The sequence below is a fragment of the Thamnophis sirtalis genome, unplaced genomic scaffold, assembly GCF_051295495.1.
Source record: "Thamnophis sirtalis isolate CommonGarterSnake01/CBP01778 unplaced genomic scaffold, rThaSir2_p1.2 scaffold_4, whole genome shotgun sequence".
NCBI lineage: Eukaryota > Metazoa > Chordata > Lepidosauria > Squamata > Natricidae > Thamnophis > Thamnophis sirtalis.
Genome location: NW_028261384.1, coordinates 141555187 through 141581748, shown reverse-complemented (window position 1 = coordinate 141581748; position 26562 = coordinate 141555187). Strand labels below are relative to the sequence as shown.

The 26562-nt window shown below is 48.8% G+C and overlaps 1 protein-coding gene and 1 pseudogene across 1 annotated transcript in view; both read left to right on the top strand.

The window, feature by feature from the left end:
• The first annotated feature begins 12354 nt into the window (after nt 1-12354).
• Nucleotides 12355-26562, top strand: part of POLR2A (RNA polymerase II subunit A) — a 44145-nt gene continuing 29937 nt past the window's right edge. The window contains exons 1-10 of the mRNA XM_087714289.1: nt 12355-12528; nt 15699-15831; nt 16177-16313; nt 17263-17436; nt 20210-20491; nt 20679-20840; nt 22791-23011; nt 23127-23259; nt 24380-24504; nt 25543-25753. Coding sequence (XP_087570415.1) covers nt 12439-12528; nt 15699-15831; nt 16177-16313; nt 17263-17436; nt 20210-20491; nt 20679-20840; nt 22791-23011; nt 23127-23259; nt 24380-24504; nt 25543-25753 — 1668 coding nt within the window. The 5' untranslated portion in view covers nt 12355-12438. The remainder of the gene's footprint in view (nt 12529-15698; nt 15832-16176; nt 16314-17262; nt 17437-20209; nt 20492-20678; nt 20841-22790; nt 23012-23126; nt 23260-24379; nt 24505-25542; nt 25754-26562) is intronic.
• LOC148046929 (uncharacterized) overlaps nt 25997-26562 on the top strand; it is a 3142-nt pseudogene continuing 2576 nt past the window's right edge.

Genomic DNA, 26562 nt, shown 5'->3' with positions numbered 1-26562 from the left:
TCTCTATTCCACTTTCTATTTTTTTTAATTCTACTCTATTTCCTGTTCTATTCTCTACTCTCTTCTATTTGCTATTCTCTCCTCTTCTATTTTCTCTTCCGTTCTATATCTCTCTTCTCATCTTTCTATCCTATTCTATCCCGTATTCTACATATTCTATAGCCCATTCTAGAATGGAGGTGGACTCTTCCCACGCAGGGAGAGATTCTGTGGTTGTTTTTAAAGAGAGGAGAGGGGAGACTGTTAAGAAGGCAAGCGTCTCTTGCTCCGAGTTCCAATCCGGCGGAACTCTGAACCTGGAATTGGGGAACGTCCTAGCAGGGGGGACAATTAATCCGTGGAATAAGTGCTTGCCACTAGCTTAAAACACTGGAGGTGTTTTCAGAAGGGACTGGACAGTCACTGGTCTCAAACTGTACTTATATGGGCCCCCCCTGCTTGAGCAAGGGGGTTGGGCTAGATGACCTCGGGAGGTCCCTTCCTTCCAGCTTCTACTCCGATGGATCCCAGCCTTGAATGCTTGCAAAAGGGGCCGTGGATCATGTCTCCCGCCTCGGGAGATGGCTGCAGGCCCCGCAGCCATTTGCAGCGAGGAAGGACCAAGCTTAGCTGGCTGGCTGGCTCGCATCCCAGGCTGGGCGGCGACGGCCGGCCGAGCAAGCAAAGCCGGGCGGGTCCCGCGCGCCGCTCGCGCCCTCTAGCGGCGACCCAAAGCAGCGACCAGCTTTCCTTTTTCTTCCCCTTGCTTTCTTTTAGCACGCATCTTCTTGGCACCATCCTCACGCTCTGCAAACACGCAGGCTTTTTTTCCCCCCAGTTCAAGGCTGGCTAGTTTAATGAAAGGAAGGGCGAGGGGAGGGGCGGGCATGGATGGTAGCAGCCTTCCAATATTTGAGGGGCTGCCCCAAAGAAGAGGGGTGGGGTAAGGGGGGTGTCCACCCATTCTCCAAAGCGCCGGAAGGCAGGACAACAGAATTGGAAGGGACCCTGTAGGTCATCTAGTCCAACCCCGCACAGGACAAGAAGCAACGGGTGGAAACTAACCAAGGAGAGGAGCAACCTGGAATTCAGGAGGAATTTCCTGAAAGTGAGGACAGTTAGCCAGGGGGACTGCCTGCCACCAGAAGTTGTGGGTGCTTCATCGCTTTTTAAGAAGAGACTGTCTGAAATGGTATAGGGTCTCCTGCTTGAGCAGGGGGTTGGACTAGATGACCTCCGAGGTCCCTTCCGTTCTATGAGATATTCATGTCAAATGGCGCAGGGTCTCCTGCCTGGGAAGGGGGTTGGACTAGATGACCTACGAGGTCCCTTCCATTATATGAGATATTCATGTCAAATGTTGCAGGGTCCCCTGCCTGGGAAAGGGGTTGGACTAGATGACCTCCGAGGTCCCTTCCATTCTATGAGATACTCATGTCAAATGGCGCAGGGTCTCCTTCCTGGGAAGGGGGTTGGGCTAGATGACCTCCGAGGTCCCTTCCATTCTATGAGATATTCATGTCAAATGGCGCAGGGTCTCCTTCCTGGGAAGGGGGATGGACTAGATGACCTCCGAGGTCCCTTCCATTCCATGAGATATTCATGTCAAGTGGCTCAGGGTCTCCTGCCTGGGAAGGGGGATGGACTAGATGACCTCGGAGGTCCCTTCCATTCCATGAGATATTCATGTCAAGTGGCTCAGGGTCTCCTGCTTGAGCAGGGGGTTGGACTAGATGACCTCCGAGGTCCCTTCCATTCTATGAGATATTCATGTCAAATGGCGCAGAGTCTCCTGCCTGGGAAGGGGGTTGGACTAGATGACCTCCCAGGTCCCTTCCATTCTGTGACATATTCATGTCAAGTGGCTCAGGGTCTCCTGCCTGGGAAGGGGGTTGGACTAGATGACCTCCGAGGTCCCTTCCATTCTATGAGATATTCATGTCAAGTGGCTCAGGGTCTCCTGCCTGGGAAGGGGGATGGACTAGATGACCTCCCAGGTCCCTTCCATTCTATGAGATATTCATGTCAAGTGGCTCAGGGTCTCCTGCCTGGGAAGGGGGATGGACTAGATGACCTCCAAGGTCCCTTCCATTCCATGAGATATTCATGTCAAGTGGCTCAGGGTCTCCTGCCTGGGAAGGGGGATGGACTAGATGACCTCCCAGGTCCCTTCCATTCTATGAGATATTCATGTCAAGTGGCTCAGGGTCTCCTGCCTGGGAAGGGGGATGGACTAGATGACCTCCAAGGTCCCTTCCATTCCATGAGATATTCATGTCAAGTGGCTCAGGGTCTCCTGCCTGGGAAGGGGGATGGACTAGATGACCTCCGAGGTCCCTTCCATTCTATGAGATATTCATGTCAAATGGTGCAGGGTCTCCTGCCTGGGAAGGGGGTTGGACTAGATGACCTCCCAGGTCCCTTCCATTCCATGAGATATTCATGTCAAATGGCGCAGGATCTCCTGCCTGGGAAGGGGGTTGGACTAGATGACCTCCAAGGCCCCTTCCATTCCATGAGGTATTCATGTCAAATGGCGCAGGGTCTCCTGCCTGGGAAGGGGGATGGACTAGATGACCTCCAAGATCCCTTCCATTTTATGAGATATTCATGTCAAATGGCGCAGAGTCTCCTGCCTGGGAAGGGGGTTGGACTAGATGACCTCCGAGGCCCCTTCCATTCCATGAGATGTTCATGTCAAATGGCGCAGGGTCTCCTGCCTGGGAAGGGGGTCGGACTAGATGACCTCCGAGGTCCCTTCCATTCTATGAGATATTCATATCAAATGGTGCAGGATCTCCTGCCTGGGAAGGGGGTTGGACTAGATGACCTCCGAGGTCCCTTCCATTCTGAGATATTCATGTCAAATGGCGCAGAGTCTCCTGCCTGGGAAGGGGGTTGGACTAGATGACCTCCAAGGTCCCTTCCATTATATGACATACTCATGTCAAATGGTGCAGGGTCTCCTGCCTGGGAAGGGGGTTGGGCTAGATGACCTCCAAGATCCCTTGCCTTCTGTGACATATTTATGGACAATTAACCTGTGGAACAACTTGCCACCAGAACTTGTGGGTGGCTCCATCCCCTGGAGGTTTTTAAGAAGAGACTTGGGCAGCCGAGGTGGCAAACTGTTTTAGCGACCGAATGCCCAAACTCCAACCCAAAACCCCCCCCCGTCGTTATTGCGAAGTGCCAACGCGGCAAATTTAACCTGAATCCGGAGGTTTTGCTTTAGAAAAAAAGTTCCAAATTAGCATCTTTTAACAGAGCTTCCAAGGATGCCCACAACTTTTGACAATTTCAGCCACACTTTTTATTTAACGATGTTTTTAACACCTCTGAATTGTTCACATCTCCCTCCCAAGAGGGAATCTTGCGGATGGCAGCTCCGTTCCCCAAATACATTTGGGTGACTTTCGGGGATTCGAACCCCCGAATCGAAGACACAGTTCGTCTCGCAGGGAGTCAATAACTCCCTTTTTTTCAGCGGGGAAACGAGGATTCTTCATATATTTTGTTGATATTCTGATTTGACAATGATCCAAATGCTCAATTTGTGCCACATATCAAGCAGGTTGTGTGTTTTACAGCTTTCATCAGACTTGGCTTGAAGTAACACAACCTACCACAAATCCCATTGGGCCTTAGTTACGTGATATGATCTTAGTATGTGATGTTCACGCAACATAGGTCAGTTTGCATAATCCGATTTGCTCAAAACGGTCGATTTGTTGGGGTTTTTTTTTGTAAAAAGGTTTTATTTTTTAATCTTATGCGCACGTTGACAAGTGTACATCCTGGTTGTTTTATCACATTTTAACATTTTTAAACCTTCGTTTTTTCCATATGAAAAAAAAAATTAAAATATATGATCATCCCGGAAGGAAGGAAGGAGAGAAGGAAGAGAAGAAAGGAGGGAAGGAAGGAGGGAGGGAAGGAAGGAAGCAAGGAGGGAAGGAGAGAAGGAGAGAAGAAAGGAGGGAAGGAAGGAGGGAAGGAAGGAGGGAAGAAAGAGAAGGGGGGTAGGAAGGAGGGAGGGAAGGAGGGAGGGAAGCAAGGAGGGAAGGAAGGAGGGAAGGAAGGAGAGGAGAGAAGAAAGGAGGGAAGGAAGGAGGGAAGGAAGGAGGGAAGAAAGAGAAGAAAGGGGGGTAGGAAGGAGGGAGGGAAGGAGGGAAGCAAGGAGGGAAGGAAGGAGAGAAGGAGAGAAGAAAGGAGGGAAGGAAGGAGAGAAGGAGAGAAGAAAGGAGGGAAGGAAGGAGGGAAGGAAGGAGAGAAGAAAGAGAAGAAAGGGGGGTAGGAAGGAGGGAGGGAAGGAGGGAGGGAAGCAAGGAGGGAAGGAGGGAAGAAAGGAGAGAAGGAGAGAAGAAAGGAGGGAAGGAAGGAGGGAATGTAGGAGAGAAGGAAGGGGGAAGGAAGGAGGAAAGGAAGGGGGAAAGGAAGGAGAGAAGGAGAAAAGAAAGGAGGGAAGGAAGGAAGGAGGGAAGGGGAAGGAGGGAGGGAAGAAGAAGTAGGACGGTTGTAAGATAAGATGGATCTATGGGATGTTAAAAAAAGCAATCTTCAAGTATATTGTCAACTGTAGGGAAAAATTGTTATAAATACATATTATTAATAACAGTTATGAGATCATATAATTGTGACTGTATATATGAAATTGATAAAATTAAAATAATTTTAAAAAAATATATGATCATCCCAAAATGGTCAGCTAAAAGAATAAAATAAAAATCCCTTTGCGACGTTAAGAGTGCTGTCTAGAAGAGGCTTGTCGTTGTATGTCGTTTACAAACTAAATCAAGATTTTACTACGGTAATATAAGATAGGGCTTTCCTGTTTGAGCAGGAGGTTGGACTAGAAGACCTCCAAGGTCCCTTCCAACTCTTAATGTTGCCTTGTTATTTCCTTGGCCAAGTGATTTGGCTTCTATTAGCGACTGGCCCAGGGTCCTTCAGCTGGGTTTGGGTCTGAAGCAGAACTAGAACTCGCCTCTCGCGGTTTCTAGCCTCCCTACAGCAATCTGGCCGTAATTTATAGCGCGATGCGGGTTTGCAGCAACGAATGAATAACCTGCTCAAAATGATTAAAAATAAGGGAAGGGAAGAGAGAAGGGGACTCTCTGGGCATAGGTAGTCCTCGATTTACAGCCATTATCGGGGGAAAAGGTGATTTGTGTCAGGTCCTCGTGTTTACGACCGTTGCGGCATCTCGTGTGATCAAAATTTGGGCAATTGGTACCTCAACGCCAACATCATGGGGGATTGCCTTTTGGAACCCCCCCCCAGCTGGTGAAGCCGGGGATTCTGATTCGCTTAGTGACCCCTTGAATCACTTAGCAACTGCAGTGATTCACAAGTTGTAAAATTGGGTGTGACTCGCTGAACAACCTGGCTCTCCGTTGCGGTCGTAAGGACGAGGACCCTGTAGTTTTAAAAAAAATATTATTCTTTATTTTGCCTTTTTCCCCCCCCCCACTAAGTGATGGGTTAGTCTTTTTGAGACTCGAAAACTTGCAACAAAAATATTGTTTTAATAAGATTTTTTCCCCCTCGGACTGGTCTAGTTAAACTATTAACCGCCTTCGAGAGCCATTGGGACATGATATATGACGGAAACATTCTATTATTATTGTCTAAATCAGGGGGGGGGGGGTGTCCAACCGTAGCCATTTTATGGACTTTAATGCCCAGAATTCCTCAACCAGCCTGGAGAATTCTGGGAGTTGAAGTCTGTATATTTTAAGCCTGCCAAGGTTGGAAACCCCCTGGTTGAAATCAACGTTTTTCAAACTTAAGTCACTCTTTAAGATGGGTGGATTCCACTTCCCAGAATGCCTCAATAAACATGGAATCAAGGCTACGTGGCTATTCCATGCAAACCTAATTCAATTCAGATGGTTAATAGCTTCCCGAGGAACGGATGGTGGGCTGGTGACACCCAGAAATATTTACGGCATTTGGATCCCGCCTTCTGCAAAAAGTGGTTTTTACACCCTTTGGATCCGAGTTATTTGAAACGTGAGCCAAAATGCCCTTAATTCGGATTCTTCTTTTGCAATTTCACGGCTGCATCTGTGCAGCCTACATCGCCGCTGCCTGCCAGCCAGATGTTAAAACATCATCTGGAATTCCTGTGACTTCTGAACTAGGTTTAATCCTAGCTAACAGATTCTGCCTTTCTGCTGAGGCGGATAGAAATAAATAAACAGGGTTTGCTGAGAAAAAAGAATATTTGTAGCTCAAAACACATACATGTTGGTTAGAAAAAAATAACCGAACACCAAATAGACGTGAAATCGGAATTATTTTTATTGGGATTATTTACAGTGATGTACGACAGGGAAACCTATCATGTACGCACAACTGTGGAAGAATAACGATATATACCATCAGAGGAAAACGTGATAAGGAAAAGTTTTACATCGCGCAGAGATAGATATTCTCACAAAAGAAATTAAAGATAAAGACGAAACAGATTTCTACCTGGTATGGAATGATTGGTATAAATCAGTGGTTCCCAAGATTTTTCAGTCCACCGCCCCCTGGGTGCTACAAACTGATCCTCAGTGCCCCCCACCCGGGGGTGGCATTCAATTTTTTTCACTACTGGTTCTGTGGGTATAGTTGGGGGGGGGGGGGTCATGTGACTGGGTGGCTTGCACGATGGAAGATAGTAACAGTAAAATTCAAAACTGTTAACAATTAATTGCACATTTACTCAAAATCCAATTTAAAAACCTTTTGAGTTAATGTTAATTCAATAAAAATTGTTGGACATGATCCCGTGATACCAGGTTTTCAAAGTCTGATAGTCATTTATCAAGAACCTTAGTATCTATAGTCACTTAGTACAGTGTTTCTCAACCGTGGCAACTTGAAGATGTCCGGACTTCAACTCCCAGAATTCCCCAGCCAGCATTCGCTGGCTGGGGAATTCTGGGAGTTGAAGTCCGGACATCTTCAAGTTGACAAGGTTGAGAAACACTGTCCTAACCACTGCTGGGGAATTCTGGGAGTTGAAGTCCAGACATCTTCAAGTTGACAAGGTTGAGAAACACTGTCCTAACCACTGCTGGGGAATTCTGGGAGTTGAAATCCGGACATCTTCAAGTTGACAAGGTTGAGAAACACTGACTTAGTAAACTCAGTAAAATTTAGTTAAGTACTTCACTGTTCAGTAAATTCTTAATGTGACGGATGGGGCTTGATGAAGTGAATGTCTTTTCAAAGGAAGTGGCCATCAGCTATTTCCCAACCTGGAGGCAGAACTCCGGGATGTGGGACCCGGGGGATCCCCGTTTCTTAAAAACCTGGTTACAGGCAGAGAGGAAGAACTCAAGACTCCGATCCTCTCTTTGTCTGCACAAACCCACAGGAGGTACTTGTGGTCCCCAAAACTAAAAACTTTGATTTCTAGATTTAAACCTTAAATATTGAAATGGCCCATTTCTTCCCGACTTCCAATGAAACCATTCCATTTACTGTCACGCAAATCTCCCTTGCGGGTACGACGGATTTCTTCCCCCCGACCCCATGTATTTCCCACCCGCCTCCTTAGCTTCCCTGCTGTATTTATGATTGGCAGAAAAATCTGGGCCAGAGGTTTCGGGGGAGGCAGGGGGGCGGAGAGAGGGAAGACGTGGTTTTGGGGGAGAATAAAGCTGTCGCCATGCAGGAAGGGCCCTCCACGACTCCCCCCCCTCTCCTGGGCTTAGGAAACCCGCCTCTCCGCTCTCCCACTTCCGGGCTGCAAAGCAGAACGGGAGGCCGATACGCTCGGGGCTTTGGTGCCTCAACTTGCCGAAGGAAGCTCGGCTCCTACGGAGACCCCGGATCGCTTTTTTTCAATCTGGGTTTTTAAAAAATCAATCAATCAGGGGCACAAAACGGAATAGCCAGCCCTTGCCTTGTGGGTAAGGATTTCGAGAGGAGCTCCCAAGCGGGGAGAAGGAGCCTTGGGAAAGAAACAAGAGTTGGCTTCTCTGCTTTGCTTTTAAATGCCCCCGTAGGGGTGCGTTTCTCCGTTTTCTTCCCTATGGCTGGTCTGAGGCTCTCGCTGGAGGCTGGATGTTGTTGGGGGTTGTTATTTACACACAACACACTAATATCCCCTTCTACGGCCCTGTCATTCCAAGTGGAGTCTTGCGCCCTGCGAGGGGGCCACCTCCACTACAGTCCCCCTTGCCTCTTAACGCCCCCCCCCCCCCCTAAGTCATCCCACTGCCCACTTTGGGAACCGCTGGTATAAATGGTTAGAAGATAGGTGCAAAGGTTAAGGATTATATAAGAGTTAGAAATCAGTAATAAACTTGTATTAGTGGAAATGACACACGATGATTGTAATTCAATATAGGAATAGATTGGTACGTATGTAAAAATATCGGAATTACATGTATAAATATGTATAGATAGATTGAAGTAATGTGGAGGGGGGGGATATATAATGGACATATACCGATGTGGAAACGTATAGAAGGAAAATGTCATTAAAAAAAAAAGAAACTGTTTAATATTTTAAAAAACAACAACCATGTGATTAAGTTATGAACTGCAGGGATTCACTTATCATGTTACTAATGTATCAACTGGAGTCATTTACTTCACAACTGTGGAAAAGCCAGGTCGTAAAACGGGGCAAAACTTACTCAACAAATGAAGTTTTGGCCTCAATTGCGGTGATAAATCTAGGACTACCTGTATTTAAGTAGAGAAATTAAAAGGGTCAGGAAATTATTACAATTTAATAACAGCATAGTGGAGGTGTTAATAACACACCCCACTTCCCCCCCACATGCCCTTAAGATTTTAACGTTGTTTTTCAATTTATGTTTTAATGTACATGTATATAGATATGTTAAGTTACCCTGTAGTAAGATGGGCAGCCAATAAATGTTATTAATCAATATTTGCCACTTATCTAACTTATGGGCCTATTCTAAGCAGCTCTCAACCATAAAAACAAAAATAAAATAAAGAGGGAGTTTAGAACAAAAGTTAAAAAACAGAATAAAAAAGAAAACAGATGGATATGTCTGGTTTAAAAAATGGTTATTGAGAGAGAGACAGGCAGACACCGAGATCTTCTGGCAACTCATTTTTCTCCCCCTTTTCAGGTTTTGCTTAATAAATGTATTTATTGAGGTTCCAATCCTCTTAAAATACACATTAAAAAAAAAGATAATAGGGAAGGAAAGAAAGAAGAAGTGATCGAGGAGGAAAGAAGAGGTTCCAATCCTCTTAAAATACACGTAAAAATAAGATAATAGGGAAAGGAAGAAAGAAGTGATCAAGGAGGAAAGAAGAGGTTCCAATCCTCTTAAAATACACATAAAAATAAGATAATAGGGAAAGAAAGAAAGAAGAAGTGATCGAGGAGGAAAGAGGAGACTTCCCACTTTTTTCAGCGCTGTAAAATACAAAATATTATTATTATTATTATTATTTTTATTGTATTCTTATTTTTAATACATTTTATTCATAGGCACTTTTTTGAAAATCAGTGCATTATACCATTTACGAATAAAAAAGACTAAAAAAGTGGTGTTAAACATCGACATACAAGCTAATCACAATAATGATATAGTAACAATATTATATTTGGGGTAATAATATACCCCCCAAAAGCTTTTAGCTAGGTTTCTTCTTCAAGTATTGTAATTATTCACCTTATTTTCAGTGCTAATATTTATGATCTTAAGTTTTCTCTCCTTCCTACCTCTAAATCTTCCCATCCATTCCCAGAATTTATTTCGAATTGTATCAATATTCTTGAGCTTTAATTTTAATCTAAAATATTATTATGAATTTCGACCTGTTTCCCCCCCCCCCGCATCGTTATTAGGATTATATAATCTTGTAAAGACAAATGAAAATAAGGATGTTGATTTTATTTATATGTTGATTTTATTTGTATGCCAAGAAAGGGAAAAAAAGGGGGGGGGAATGTTGGGTTTTATTTTTTCCTCAGGGGGAACAAACTGCAAAAATAAAATATGTTATTTTTTTCCCCTTTTTCTCCTCAACCAGATTTATTTATTGTGAAAATAAGGATGTTGATTTTATTTATATGTTGATTTTATTTATATGCCCAGAAAGGGAGAAAAAAGGGGGGGGGGGAAGTGTTGGATATTATTTTTTCCTCAGGGGGAACAAACTGCAAAAACAATAAAATATGTATTTTTTCCCCCTTTTTCTCCTCAACCAGATTTTATTTATCGTGTTGGGGTTTTAAAAAGGCCTAAAAAGCAACTACAGAATTGGGGGCACCCCGTTTTTTTTTGGGGGGGGGGTTATTCTGTATCTTCTTGACCTTTAATTTTAATCTAAAATATTATTATGAATTATGACCTGTTCCCCCCCAATCATTATTAGGATTATAATCCTATAAAGACAAATGAAAATAAAGATCACCAAGAAAGGGGGAAAAAAGGGGGGGGAAGTGTTGGATATTATTTTTTCCTCAGGGGAAACAAACTGCAAAAATAAAATACGTATTTTTTCCCCTTTTTCTCCTCAACCAGATTTTATTTATTGTGTTGGGGTTTAAAAAGGCCTAAAAAGCAACTACAGAATTGGGGGCACCCCGTTTTTTGGGGGGGCCTAGGAGAGGACAAGGCACCCCTCACTCTGGCACTCCAGGCCAGAAAGCCCCTCTCTGCCCCCTTCAATCTCCCCCTCCCCACAAATTGAGCCCCCCAGCCTCCCTTCCTGCCCCCCAACACTTTATCACCCCCCCTAAATTTCTCTATTCCCTCCAAATGTGTTTTCTCTCACACCTCAGGCCCTCAGGAGCCCCATAAGTCGTTTCTCTTCCCCCCTCAGCCCCACATTTGAGGGCCCCCCATTATTTACGTCCCCCCCCCAAATCCCCCCCCCAGGCTTTGCACCCCTTAATCGTCACCCCAGGACGGAGTTTTCCTCCTTTCCTACCAAAAGCCCACCCCACTCCACAGCAGCAACGCCCTGACCCCCAAGTCGCCCCTTCCCCAATATATCGTTCCCTCACAACTCCCATCCATTTTACTCTGTGAGATTAATTCACCCGTTCCCGGCTGCTTTCTCCTCGTAATTCCGCTGAATGGTAGCCTCGGGAGGTTCTCGGGAGCCTTTCCGCCAAGGCCCGAGTCAGTTGTGGAAGTAGGCCCCGAAGCAGGGCGCTTTCCTAAAGCGGAGCGGCCGGCCGAGCGCACGCCGCTCCCGGCCGGGGGAATCACGCGAGCGCGAGGCCTTGCAGGCCGCTGGCCGGAGCGTTCCATCCGGCTCGGCTTCGCGCTCGACAAAAGCTGGCTCTGTGAGCGACCCGACTCTCCACCCTCGGGGCCCCTTCGGCCATTTTCGGAAAAGTTCGGCTTGTGGCCACACCCCCTCCCCCCCCTTAAGGAGCGGCTTTATTTTCCCCGCCTTTCGCAGCTCATGAATAGTCAATGAGGGGCGTCGAAAATCTTCGGGAAAGGAGCCTGCTTCCGTAAGGACTGTACCATAAGCAAAACAGGGGGGGGACCAGAATAATTAAGGAAATTGTATATTAATCTAATTTGAGAGCCGGTCCTAATGAGAAGGCTTGGCTTGTAGAATAAGTATTCCTTCCTGAAATAACTTGCTTTGCAAAAAAAAACCCTGCTTCCATTGCATTGCTAACGAAGAGTTTGTTTGAAAAAACCCAGCTAATTCTAGCAAGCATGCCAGTAACATTTTATCCGCGCTTTTCCGTAACCTAATTACCGGCGTTTGCAAAAAAAATAATTAAAAAGCACGAAGGAGCTGAAAGTGAGCGCAAACCGAAAACTGGATCGCCCCCCCCCCAAAAAAATTGCAACGAAGCCTAAATAATATTTATATCATTTACTTACTGCACACTTCCTCACCGCCCCCCCCCATGATTTGGTTTGATCCTTCCTCCCTCTCCGCCGCCGCCTCTTTCTCTGGTTTTCCCTCGGGCCCTAGCCACGCCCCCTCCCGTTCGGAGACGACGCAGCCGCAGCCCCGCCCCTTTCTGCGTCATCGCCCTTGCCGTCGTACTCCTGTAGCCCCGTGCCCGGGGAGCGAGGCTATATAAAGGCGGCGACGGAGCAGCTTCGCTCAGTCGCGCCGGAGAGCGCGGAGGGAGAGGACAGGAGGGAGGGGAGAAGCGGCCGGACGTGGTCGCGTGTCGGGGGAACCCTCCTGTCGGCGAGCCTATCCTCTTCCCCGCCGGCGTTACGAGACGCCGCACGCTTCCCCCGGGAGACGAGAGTTCGACCCGGCGGCGTTAAAAAAAAAACAACAACCGGAGAGTTGGGGGAAGGGCCGGCGGCTGCTGTGGCTTCTTCCGGGCTGGTGACGGACTAAGGCGGAGGCAGAGCAGCGTCACGTGACTCCGGGGGAAAAAGGAAGGGAGGGAGGGGGGGAAAAAAAGCGGCGGCGGCGGAACGGGAGGAGGAAAAGAAAAAAAAAGAAAAGAAAGAAAAAGAGGGGGCCGCCAAGATGCACGGGGGCGCGCCCTCCGGGGACAGCGCGTGCCCGCTGCGCACCATCAAGCGCGTGCAGTTCGGGATCCTCAGCCCGGATGAGATGGTGGGTGGCCCAACGTTTGGGGGGGGGTGGGAGGTTGGCGGGGGGGGGGGTTTCCTCCTCTCCCCCACCCACCCACCCCAAAAAAGTTTGCTTTTCCATCGGAATTTGGAAAGTGGGTCTCGGGATACTTAGGGTGGTTTCTATGACCTCCCCCCCCTCCTCCCCAGATTTTCCCAAGCAGCCCCCCCTCCTTCTTTCTTGGGGAGTTTGCAAGTTTTTGCAAGAAAAATGGGGAAGGGTCTTCAGTTAAACGGGGTTCTCCGACCCCCTCCGTTTTCTTAAGTGCCTATCTTAAGTGCCCCCCCCATCTTTCTTGGGGACAGTTTGCAGGTTTTGCAAGAAAAGAAAAAAAATGGGGATTTAAGGGGTTTTTTCCCACCCCCACCATTAAATGTACAGGAGTGCCCCCCCCCCCAGATTGTGCCCCCCCCCAGATTGTCCCAAGCAGCCCCCTTCTTTCTTGGGGACAGTTTGCAAGTTTTGCAAGAAAAGAAAAAAATGGGGACTTAAGTGGTTTTTTCCACCCCCACCATTTCAGTGCCCCCCCCCCTAGATTGTCTCAAGCAGCCCCCTTCTTTCTTGGGGACAGTTTGCAAGTTTTGCAAGAAAAGAAAAAAAATGGGGATTTAAGGGTTTTTTTCCCACCCCCACCATTAAATGGACAGGAGTGCCCCCCCCCCAGATTGTGCCCCCCCCCCCAGATTGTCCCAAGCAGCCCCCTTCTTTCTTGGGGACAGTTTGCAAGTTTTGCAAGAAAAGAAAAAAATGGGGACTTAAGTGGTTTTTTCCCACCCCCACCATTAAATGTACAGGAGTGCCCCCCCCCCCCCCCCCGATTGTCCCAAGCAGCCCCCTTCTTTCTTGGGGACAGTTTGCAAGTTTTTCAAGAAAAGAAAAAAATGGGGACTTAAGGGTTTTTTTCCCACCATTTAAGTGCCCCCCCCCTCCCCCAGATTGTCCCAAGCAGCCCCCTTCTTTCTTGGGGACAGTTTGCAAGTTTTTGCGAGAGAAAGATGGAAAAGGGTCTTCGGTTATCTTAAGGGGCCTCTCCCACCCCCACCATTTAATTGCTCCCCATCTTTCCTGGGGACAGTTTGCAAGTTTTTGCAAGTGTCAGTGCTTCTTTGCAAGAAAGGAAATGTGGGGAAGGGTCTTCAGTTACTTAAGGGTGTCCTTTGCCCCCCACCATTTTCTCAAGTGCCCCCCTCTCCTTTGGGGGCTTTGCAAGTTTTTGCAAAGGAAATAAATTGGGGGTTTCCAAACTTTGCACTTTCATCGGAATTTGAGGGGGGGGGTTGTCTTGGATTATTTAGGGGTTTTTGATGACTGACAGCCCTCTTGGGAGGTCTTTGCATGCTTTTTTTTTTTTTGCAAATGCTTTGGCGAAAACAAAAATGAATTTTTTTGAGGGGTGATCTTGAGTTACTTAGAAGTGGGGGGCTGTGATCACCCCACTCTCCCAAATGCCCCCCCTCTCGGGAAGTTTCCAGTTTTTCCAAGTGCAAATGGCTCTTTTCCAAAAAAAGAAAGAAAATGCATCAGGTGTCAGTGGCCTTCCTTTTGGAAGTGGTTTCACTCTGGATTAGGGGTCTCTCTTGCTCTTTTTCTCTCTCCCCCTGCCCCTTCCTTTCTTTTAATCCTGATTTTTAAGAGAGAGGGGCTTGATAAAGATCAGGGCCCAGCATGATCCTTGCCTAGTTCTGCCTTTTAAAAGCTTCTGCCGCCCGAATTTATTTGGGTGTCTTCCAATTGTGGGTTATTCCAAAACATCAAAAATTATTAATTTTATATGCTGCTACTCTCGCTATCCAGAGTGACTCTGAGCAAGCTGATTGGCAGAGTTTTTGGTTGATGAAACTTCTAATCTGGTTTTTATAATTGCACTTATTAATACTTTACAGGAAACTTTTAAGTAAGTTTTGTTTATCAAATTTATATGCCGCTTGTCTCGCTATCCAGAGTGACTGGGCAGACAAATTGGCAGCCTTGGGAATCCTCAAAGAATTTAATTGCTGGAATTTCAGATTGTATTACTGAATTTTTATCCCGCCTTTATAAATCACTCAAAGCAGGGATTATTCCTAATCTTTTCCCCCACAACAACCCTGTGAGGTCGGCTGGGCTGAGAGGAACTGGCCCATATTTACCCGGTAGCTACAAACTTGATTTCTTATTGAATCCCCTTCATTTTGTATCATTTTGTATTATTTTACTTACCTTTTTGTTACATTGTAAGCACCCAGAGTCTGCAACATTGAGATGAGCAGCATATGAATTTAATTATAATTATTATAAGTAACTCATTTATAAGTAAATAAAAACCCAGTCATCTGATCTAAAAGTATTCTGCAGCCTCAACCAACTTTTTTTTATTCCACTTTTGTCCCAAATTCTGCCAAGCCAGATTTTCAAGCTTTCCTCCTGTTTTTTTCAAAAGCCCCTCCTGTGTGGGAATGGGTGGGGGGGAGCCCAGAATGTCAAACAGCAAAATCCTGTTTCCCCCCTCCCCGTTAGCAAAATATCTTGTTAAACCAGAGGTGTGTTAAACATGTGGTTGTGACAATTTGAAAAATCATCTTATTGGGGCGGTGGGGAAAAAATGGTTATCCTTTTTGGCAGTGTAAATCTGTTTTAAAAGAGATAACTAATCAGCAATTTTATTTAGCTTTTTTATTTAATTTATAAGCCACCCTTATTTCTATAAAAAAGACAGCAAATATATCCAACACACTTTCCTCCCATTTACCCTACAACAGTTCTGAGATGGGCTGGGAGGAGAGAGAATATCTGCTTCAAAGTCACTAAGCTGGGTTCCATGCCTAAGGTGGGACTAGAACTCTCTTTTATCACCTGGTGATTGATCCAAAATCATCCTGCTGGGTTTCATGCCTAAGGCAGGGCTAGAGCTCTCATCACCTGGTGGTGATTCGTCCAAAGTCACCCAGCCAACTGGCTTTTGATGCCTGAGGCAAGACTAGAACTCCCAGTCTCCCAGTTTTTAGCCTGCTTCCTTAACTGCTAGGCCAAACTCTTTTCTCTCCCCCCCTCTCCAAAGTATTAATTTCCACTCTGGCTCTTTGGGATTGCCACTGTTTTGTGACACATTCACACGTTTTAACCAAAGACCCGTCGCACTCGGCACTCACCCGCTTTTTGCTTGCAATTTCTAGAAACGGATGTCGGTGACCGAAACGGGCATCAAGTACCCAGAGACCACAGAAGGCGGTCGCCCCAAACTCGGAGGGTTGATGGATCCTCGCCAAGGGGTCATTGAAAGGACCGGGCGGTGCCAGACATGCGCAGGTGAGGACCCGGGCGGTGCCCCCATCTGTGCCGTGGGCCGATAGGGTCAGAGGACATCGCTGCCTCCCGTTTGAGAGTGGTGCGGTGGCCTAGAGGTGGAGCTCTCGCCTCACGATCAGGAGGCTGTGAGTTCAATCCCAGGTAGAGGCAGATATTTCTCTCTCTGGGCATAATGAGAATTTATCTGCCGAACGAAACTCCGCTCTGGCAACAGGAAGGGCATCTGGCCAGTAAATACTCAGCTCCATTCAGTTGCCCAGACTCCACCCTGCAAAGGATTATGGGGTCCTTAAAAGATGATGATGATGATGATAATCACTGCCGCCTCCTGTTTCTCTCCGGCAGGCAACATGACCGAATGTCCCGGCCATTTTGGCCACATCGAACTGGCCAAGCCGGTTTTCCACGTCGGCTTTTTAGGAAAAACCATGAAAGTCCTCCGGTGCGTTTGTTTCTTCTGCTCCAAACTGCTGGTCGATTCGGTGAGTAACGAGACCCCCGTGGCTAAGCGAGACATTGGTTAAGCGAGTTTTAAGCCCCATTTTACGAACTCTCTGCCTTTGTTAAGCGAATCCCTGCAGTCGTTACGTGAACCTGGCTTCCCCCGTGGACTCTGCTTGTCGGAAGGCCGCAAAAGGGGATCATGCGATCCCCGGGACGCTGCGACTGTCATAAATATGAGTCAGTTGTCACGGTTGTGGAAAAAACTGCCCTCGGTCACTTTTGTCAGCACTGTCGTAACTTTGAACGGTCGCTAAACGAACGGAAGTCGAGAACTACCTGTGATTTATTTATCTCTCTTTAAGTTTTGTATCTTTTTTTTCCATCTTTTTAAAATTGTAAGCTAAGGTATATCAGAGTTATTACCTTCTTATAAGACGCACAGCCAATAAACTTTAGAAACTAACAAAGGGAGAGATGGTTGAACCCCAATGGGGGGGCTCCGTGCCTCCCCCATCTTGTAGGGCAGGGGATTGAGAGATTGAGATTGATTGAGAAGTTTATTTATATGCCACCCTTTTCCCTGGGGGGACTCAGGGCGGCTTACAACTCGAAAAGGGGGGGGGGGACAAACATTTAACACATAGGACAATACGTCATTAAAAAACACAACATTCGTACCACTCGGGTGGGTTTCAGTCTTTAGCCCCAGGCCTGACGGGATAGCCAGATTTTGAGGGCTGTGCGGAAGGCCTGGAGGGTGGTGAGGGTACGAATCTCCACGGGGAGATCGTTCCATAGGGTCGGAGCTGCCACTGAGAAGGCTCTCCTCCACGTGGTTGCCAGTCGACATTGACCGGCTGATGGAACTCGGAGGAGGCCTAGTCTATGGGATCTAATAGGTTGAGTGGAGGTGATTGGCAGTAGGCGGTCTCTCAAGTACCCAGGGGGGCGTCATTCCCTGTCTGTTTTCCCCTTCTTTCCCTGCAGAACAATCCGAAGATCAAGGACATCCTGACCAAGTCGAAAGGCCAGCCGAAGAAGCGGCTAACCCACGTCTACGATCTCTGCAAAGGGAAGAACATCTGTGAGGGAGGAGAAGAGATGGATAACAAATTTGGGGTGGAGCAGCCCGAAGGGGACGAGGACCTCACCAAGGAAAAGGTGAGAAGGAGCCCCAACGTGGAAGGGAAGCCGGTTGAGCCCCCCAAAAAACCCTCAGGAATTTCCCCACTGAGCTTTGGTCACTTTTTCAGTCAATCAAGAGAGCTGCGAGGGACCTTGGAGGTCTTCTAGTCCAACCCCCTGAAATGAGCCCATATCTCATTTCAGACAAATGGCTGTCCAATCTCTTCTTAAGAACTTTCCAGTGTTGGGCAATAATAATAATAGCCTTTATTGTCATTGCACATCATGTACACAACAATATGAAGAGCCGAGGTGGCGCAGTGGTTAGAGTGCAGTACTTCAGCTGACTGCTATCTGCAGTTCGGCTGTTCAAATCTCACCGGCTCAGGGTTGACTCAGCCTTCCATCCTTCCGAGGTGGGTAAAATGAGGACCCGGATTGTTGTTGGGGGCGATATGCTGACTCTGTAAACCGCTTAGAGAGGGCTGAAAGCCCTATGAAGCGGTATACAAGTCTAACTGCTATTGCTATATTGACAATTCACAACTTCTGGAGGAAAGCCGTTCCACTGGTTGATTAACAGACTTAATAGAGTTGGAAAGAGCCTTGGAGGTCATCCAGTCCAACCCCCTGCTCAAGCAGGAGATCCTGTCCCACTTCATGCAAGTCGTCCAATCTCTTCTTAAAAAACCTCCAGTGATGGGAGCACCCACAACTTCTGGTGGCAAGTTGTTTGTTGTTCGTTTATTGGATTTATATTATAAGTTAGTTCCACTGTTTAACTGTCCTCACCAAGTTTCTCCTTAATTCCAGATTGCTTCTCTCTTTGATTGGTTTCCACCCATTGCTGCTTCTCCTGCCTTTGGGTGCTTTGCAGAATAGCTTGACCCCCTTCTTCTTTGGGGCAGCCCCCCCCCCCAATGCTGGAAGACTGCTATCATGTCCCCCACTATTCCATCCTTTCTCCAGAGTAGCCAAACCCTGCAGCCATTCTTCATATGTTTTAGTCTCCAGGCCTTTGATCCTCTTTGTTGCTCTTCCTTGGACATTTAGTGCGAGGGAGCTGGACGTGGTTCGTCATAATTTGTTTGTGTTCTTCTTGTGGTACAATACCTGGGTGCAAAAATCAAGGTTTAGCAAGCGAGAACTTCTGTTGACACTGGCTGTTTGTCTATCCCTCTTGTGAACATTCTATTTTCCCTATCGTGAAAATCACCGCCTGATTATTTATTTATACTCCGCTTTTATTCTTTCCCCCCCTCAACCACCCTGTGAGGTGGGTTGGGCTGAGATAGAAGCACTGGCTCCAGGTCCCCCCAGCCAGCTTTCATGCGTAAAGTGGGACTAGAACTCCCAGTCTCCTGGGGATGGGGCCAAGTGGTTTCCCCCAAGCAGCTTTCATATTGTTTTTGCATTGTTTGATCGAAAGTTAAATTGATTTGCTTTGATTTTCAGCTTTTTGCAATTGCCCTTGCTGAAGCCGGTACAGAAGCTAGTTATTAGACTTGGGAACCTTTTCCCTTGGCAATAAAATAGGAAAAACATCCATATTTTGTCAGTCAGGTCTCAATCAGAAGTAACTGCCTCGGATTCTATCTACCTGTTGCCTGGAAAAAAACCCAGCTGTTTCCCTTCTCAGGGTCTGAATTTCCACCGGGAAATTAATACGCAGATGTTAACCCCTGTGATAATTTAACCCGCTAATCTCCCGAGGGGAATTTCATCAAACCGTGCGTGCCCCGCTTGCCGTTTCCGTTTTGGAATACGGATGCTCCATGCTTGTCAACTCGGAAGCAAGAACAAAACTCCCATTTAACGGCTGCTTTTTAGATTTCCCCATCGGAATTTCCTTGCAGGTCACCCAAAGGGCAATTCTGCCAATTGCGCCTTAAGTTTTCTTCCGAATTAAAGTAATTGAGGCCCACTTAGGAAGAACCAAGTGGTTCCTCTGGAAGGCTCTGAGTCTAAACGAGCTTTTTATAAATTAATTGGGTCTGGATTTTGCCTAAAAGTCTACCCGGCTTGATTGAGGTTTCCTGTTAAACTCAAAAGGAAAAGTTGTGGCAACACACACACTCAGTTAGGTAATAAGTAGGTGAATTTCAGTTTGGTCACATGTTGGTTTGCTAACGTTCTTTTGGATAACTCTAAAGACTATTCAGGTGAAAATAGAAATACTCTCCCAGAAGGAGAAAAAGAGAAATATTGTTTAGAGCGAAAATATACCTTTCAGGAGAATAGAGCATGGCTGTTGGCGTCTATTTCAGTTCTCCAGCTGCCTTTTGGTTTTAGATTTTTTATTTTATTTTGCCTGTATACTTTTTGTAACTCAAAGCATCGCTCCTTCCTTCCTCCTATTTTCTCCACAACAACCACCTTGTGAGGTGGGTTGGGCTGAGAAAGAGGGACCCGGCCCAAAGTCACCCAGCTGGCTTTCATAGCTAAGGCTGGATTAGAATTCACCATCACCTGTTGATTGGTCCAAAGTCACCCAGATCTATTTCATGCCTAAGGCAGGACTACAACTCCCATTCTCCTGGTCGTTGGCCCAAAGTCACCCAGCCGGCTTTCATGGCTAAAGCAGCAACTAGAACTCACCCTCTCCCAGTTTCTAACCTGATGCCTTCACCATTGGACCAAACGGGGGAAAATTGGAGGTAGAAGAGGAGTATTCAGTCCATCCATCCTCTTGAGTTGCTTCGTAAACAAGGGTGGGATAAAAATAAATAAGGGTCCCAGAGAGGTTCTTTTGCACCAGGGTTTCCCTCCCCCCCCAGCCCCCCAGTGACACTGTCTTCTTTCCCTCAAGGGCCACGGGGGGTGCGGACGCTACCAGCCGCGGATCCGCCGCTCGGGCCTGGAGCTGTACGCCGAGTGGAAGCACGTGAACGAGGACTCGCAAGAGAAGAAAATCCTGCTCAGCCCCGAACGGGTCCACGAGATCTTCAAGCGGATCTCGGACGAGGAATGCTTCATCTTGGGCATGGACCCCAAATACGCCCGGCCGGAGTGGATGATCTGCACCGTGCTCCCCGTCCCTCCCCTCTCCGTCAGGCCGGCCGTCGTCATGCAAGGCTCCGCCAGGAATCAGGTGGCTGCAGGCGGCTCGGGGGTGGGGGTGGGAGGCTCGATTTGAACCCGGACCCCGCAGTGGATTCACAGTCGGACACTGTCTTAGCCTCCATCCATGCTTCCGGGGGGGGGGGCTCACTCGGGGAAGGGCCCCGGCTTGTTATTAGTCTCACTGACCCCGCCCCCCCCTCCCTCCTTCCCCCTAGGATGACTTGACTCACAAGCTGGCCGACATTGTGAAAATCAACAACCAGTTGCGTCGCAACGAGCAGAACGGGGCGGCCGCTCATGTCATCGCGGAAGACGTCAAGCTGCTCCAGTTCCACGTGGCCACCATGGTGGACAATGAACTGCCCGGGCTGCCCCGCGTAAGTGCCTGAAGAAAGGGTAGGAAGGGCCCTAAGGACATTCCACCCCCCCCCCAAAAAAAAAAACCCTGGCCACTGGTGCTTCTCAATCACGAACGCTGGAAGACGGGTGGACTTCAGCTCCCAGGATTCCCCAGCCAGCCCTTGGAATTGTAGTCCCAGCATCAAATCAATTTGATTTCATTGAGGGCCCCTTCAGGATCGTGGTTGATCTTGGGGGCCCAAGTGGGCGCAGCTGACTGGGTAGGTGTGGGCATGGCCAGCTTGATGTCGCTCACAACATTGGGGGTGTGTGTGTGTGCCTGTGGTGGCCCAGGTGGGGCTAGGGGATCCATTGTCTCCATCTCAAGCCCAGGGGTGGGATGGGGGGCAGCCCCACGGACCTAAGGCCAACTACGTTCCAGCCCCACCAAGTTGTAGATCAGCGCCTGGCTGGCCTGCCCTGGGGCCGAGGTTCCCGGGGGCAAGTCCTTCGCTGTTTCCAGGGCAGCCCCATGGGCCGGATCTAACCACATCGCGGGCTGGATCCGGCCCATGGGCCTTGAGTTTGATACCCCTGTCCTAGCACATCTGGAAGGCATCCGATAGGGGAAATGCCTAAGCGAGCGTTTCTCTATCTCAGCCACTCAAAGATAGGTGTGGAGCCCAGTTCCCAGAATTCCCCAGCCAGCATTCAGCCTGGATGGGACAAGAAGGAAATGGGACTAGGCTACGTTTATCACATTTTGCCCCCATTGGGTAACTTTCTTAATAGACTGTGAGAATGCGGTCGATGTAACATATCTTGACTTGAGCAAAGTGGGAAAAGCCAGCTGTCTGGGGGAATTCTGGGAGTTGAAGTCCACCCGTCTTTAAGGTTGAGAAATACTGCTTTTAGGGCAAAAGACTGCATCTTGGACTTGCCTTTCCTTCCTCCAGCGTCCGAGCGGGGGGGGGACACACATAATCCCAGTTTACCTGGACAACAGTCTAGACCAGGGGTCTCCAATAGCAATAGCAGTTAGACTTATATACCGCTTCATAGGGCTTTCAGCCTTCTCTAAGCGGTTTACAGAGAGTCAGCATATTGCCCCCAACAATCCGGGTCCTCACTTCACCCACCTCGGAAGGATGGAAGGCTGAGTCCACCCTGAGCCGGTGAGATTAGAACCGCCGAACTGCAGATAACAGTCAGCTGAAGTGGCCTGCAGTACTGCACCCTAACCACTGCGCCACCTCGGCTCCAACCTTGGCCGCTTTTAAGACTCGTGGACTTCCAACTGCCAGAATTCCCCAGCCAGCCATGTAGGGTAACTTTCTTAATAGATGGTGGGTACGCAGGGAGCGTAATATATCTTTGACTTCGGCAAAGTGAAACAAAGAGCTGGCTGGGGAATTCTGGGAGTTGAAGTCCACCAGTCTTAAAGTGGCCAAAACTCCTGGTCTAGATAGGAAGCCTTGGGATCTCAAGCCGCTTATTGAGTTGGCTCTCTAATGAATCTCAACATTGGGAAGGCGTTTCCTTTAAATCATTATTTATTGAGGAAGAAATGATAGGGCCACCCAGCTTCACCCATGGTGATTCTGGGGAGCTTGCAACCATAAGGCCCAATCAAACCTCGTCAAACCCTCACTCGCCCGCCAACAACTATCCCACCATATCACCCTAGGGAGGTCTCCTGGCCCCTTTGTCGAAACCATGTCCCTGGAGCCTTTTAGAAGAGTGTCAAAAGTGGGGACCGAGCTTTATTTCCACGGGGGACGATGGGCAGCCGAGTTCCTCCATTGCAGGATGAGAGGATGTGGGATTTTAGGAAAACCCCCCCCCCCTTCTAGGAAGGATCTGTGAAGACAGAGGGGAGGGTCTAAAATCCCACACGCTGCCTTGTTGATCCCCCTTCCCCAAAGCCCGGGTTCCTTTTTTTGGTTTAACGTCTCAGAGGCCTGATGCCCGCTCTGGCTCTTTTGCAGGCGATGCAGAAATCCGGCCGGCCCCTCAAGTCCTTGAAGCAGCGCCTGAAAGGGAAGGAAGGCCGTGTGCGAGGGAACCTGATGGGCAAACGGGTGGATTTCTCCGCCCGGACGGTCATCACGCCCGATCCCAACCTCTCCATCGACCAGGTGGGCGTGCCACGCTCCATCGCCGCCAACATGACCTTCGCCGAAATCGTGGCGCCTTTCAACATCGACAGGTGAGAGCCTTGAGGCCGGGCTGGCAGCCGCCTCCCTGCGAACACTCGGCACTTGCCGCTCTGGCTGTCTCTCTGACTCTCGGCTCCCCCCCTCATCTCCCCCCCCCCCCCCCAGGCTGCAGGAGCTGGTGAGCCGAGGGAACAGCCAGTATCCCGGTGCCAAGTACATCATCCGGCACAACGGAGACAGGATTGACCTCCGCTTCCACCCAAAGTCCAGCGACCTTCACCTGCAAATTGGGTACAAGGTCAGTCTGGCTGAAAAAGAGGGGCGTGTGTGGAGGGGGAACTGGTCCCAGTGGGGCAGGAGAATGGCCCTAACCCCCCCCCCCCCAGTGGGCAGCCGGGTGGATTATCTTTCCTGCCAACTCCGGTTGGGCATCGTGTAAACGGCAGGAAATGCTACGCGGATAGCGCTTGAATAACAACAGTTCATTTAGTGACGGTTCAAAGTTACAGCGGCACTGAAAGAAAGGGGGGGCTTGTGCCCATTTTTCACATTTACGACCGTTGCAGCAGCCCTGAAATCACGCGCTCGAAATTCAGGCGCTTTGGCAACTGGTTCACACTTACGACCGTTGTCGTGTCCCCTTTTGCGACCGCCTGAGAAGCGAAGGCCACGGGAGAAGCGAGATTCACAACCGGGTGACTGACTTCTCAACTGCAGAGATTCACTTAGCCACCGTGGCGAGAAAGGTCGCAAAACGGGGCAAAACTCCCTTAACAAATGTCTCACTTAATGACAGGAGCCTTGGCCTCAATTGTCGCAAGTCGAGGACGGCCTGTAGATAGTCCTTGACTGACGACCGCAATTGGGATCGGAATTTCTGTTGCTAAGTAAGGCGGGTGCTCAGTGAGCCATTTTATGAGCTTTTCTAAAGCTCGGGGTGGTGGTGGTGGTAAACGAATCATGGCAGCGACTCACACGGTCGTTAAGCGAATCCAGCTTTGCCCCGCTGGTTGGAAACTGGCCGGGAAGGTCACAAATGGGAGTCATGTGCTGGGATGTTGCGATCGTCGTAAAGACACGGTTGCCAAGCAGCCAAGTTTTGATCGCGTGACTGTTGGGGATGCTACGGCGGTCCTAAACGTGGGCAGCGGTCGTAAGTCACTTCTTTCAGTGCTAAGCGGTCGTAAGCCAAGGACTATCTGTAAAACACCTTTTTGAAAGGACAAAAAAAACGATCATTCTGCAAATCTTGGCAAATTGTTAGTTTGTGTTGTCCTTTTGCTTCCTCTGCGCTAACCAAGCCCAGAATTGAGGTTGATATTTTTTTTGGGGGGGGGGAAGGGGGGAGGTCTCCTTTGCCCTGGGCTCACCTGGATTTCCTCCTCTCCATCTCTGATGGCTTCCTTCCCCGCTTCCAGGTGGAGAGACACATGTGTGACGGAGACATCGTCATTTTCAACCGGCAACCCACGTTACACAAAATGTCCATGATGGGCCACCGAGTCCGTATCCTACCCTGGTCCACCTTCCGGCTCAATCTCAGGTTGGTTTTCTTCCTCCTGCCCGAGGGGGAGGAGGGAATAAATTGTTTGCATTTATTTAGCTATTTGTATCTCCCCACCACCACCCTTGATTGTTCTTACCATGACTCAAGCTGGCAAATATATCTTGACACACCTTTCTCCTCCTATTTTCCCCACAAGACCCCCCAGTTTAGGTGTGTTGGGTTGAGAGAGAGAGATATTGTTGTGGTCTGCCCGTGGATCTGGCAGCAGAGTCGGACAGCGAGGAGGTTGGGGAGGGACATGGGCCAGTCCTGGAGTCTGGGGGAGGCTCGGACCAGGGCTCTGCGTCGGAGGCAGAGAGGGGGCCAGGGCCACCTGAGAGTTATGAGGTGCCTCTGGAGCCTCCAGAGTGGGACATCAGCGAGGCAGAGGAACAAGGGGAGCCTGTTCCCAGTGTGCGCATGTGCAGAGCTGCCGGAAGGCAAGAACAGTTAAGACAAAAGGAGCGACTCGGGAGATGATTGGCCCCTCCCATAAGACATAAAGGAGGAGCAAACTATTGCAGAAAGCAATTTTGTTCATTTTGGTCGGTTCAAACTCTGAAGCTCCGAGGGAGTACTTGTCTATTTAGATGCTATTCTCATATACACACAGACAATCGAGGAGCACGTAAAACTGGCGCGGCAGGTGCTCAAAAAGCCGCTGAACGCACACCTGTATATTAAACTCTCTTAAATGTGAGTTCCATAAAACCTTTTAGACTACCTAGCCTTCCACATATCAACAAGGGGGCTAGAGATGGACCCCTCTAAGGTAAAGGTGGTCTTAGACTGGCACGTCTAATGTCGTTGGCGCCTGGAACCACGCGATTAACCCTCTGCACACACAGGCCAGCCACAAAGTCCTGTCGAGGCCGGCCCCCCCTGTGCGGCACGCCGGCGCGAACACCTACAGGTCCTCCAAAGCCGGGTTGGGCCCAGCTTAGCTCTCCTTCCGTGGCCTCCGCTTGCAAAAACTGCGGCAGCCCCTCCCCTCGCTGTGTCCTGACACAGATGTCGTGTCTTTCGATCCGTCAGTGTGACCACCCCGTACAACGCCGACTTCGACGGCGACGAAATGAACCTCCACCTTCCCCAGTCGTTGGAGACCCGGGCGGAGATCCAAGAACTGGCCATGGTGCCCCGTATGATCGTCACGCCCCAGTCCAACCGGCCCGTCATGGGCATCGTGCAGGACACCCTGACGGCCGTCCGCAAGTTCACCAAGAGGGACGTCTTCCTGGAGAGGGTGAGGGTCTCCCTCCATTTCTCGAGCAAAAAGGGCTCTGGAACCCCCCACAGGTCACCTTTCTCCTCCCGGATCGCAGCTAGTCCTCAACTTACAACCACAACTGAGCCCCAAATCTCCGTGGGCCTCAGCCAGACGTTTGTTAATTTGGCCCCATTTTTACGGCCTTTCTCGCCGCAGTTGTTAAGCGAATCAGTGCAGTTAAATGTAGTCACACGCTCGTTACGTGAATCTGACTTGCCCATGGATTTGGCTGGTCAGATGGTCACAAAAGTGTGGTGGGGGATCACGTCACCCTGGGACGCTGCTACCCTCATAAATTGGCAAGCGTCCGAATTTGGATCAGGCGACCACGGGGATGCTGCAACGGTTGTAAGTGAAAAACAGTCACTTTTTTCAGTGCCGTCGTAACTTTGAGCGGTCACTGAACTGTTGTAAGTCGAGGACTACCTGTAGTTGACTCTAGAGATTTTCTATATCGGCGCTCTCTATAGAGAGAGCCGAGGTGGCGCAGTGGTTAGGGTGCAGTACTGCAGGCCACTTCAGCTGACTGTTATCTGCAGTTCGGCGGTTCAAATCTCACCGGCTCAAAGGTTGACTCAGCCTTCCATCCTTCCGAGGTGGGTGAAATGAGGACCTGGATTGTTGTTGAGGGCAATATGCTGACTCTGTAAACCGCTTAGAGAGGGCTGAAAGCCCTAGGAAGCGGTATATAAGTCTAACTGCTATTGCTATTGCTATCTATGTATCTATCTATCTATGTATCTATCTATCTATCTATCTAATCTCTATCAGTCTATCCATCCATC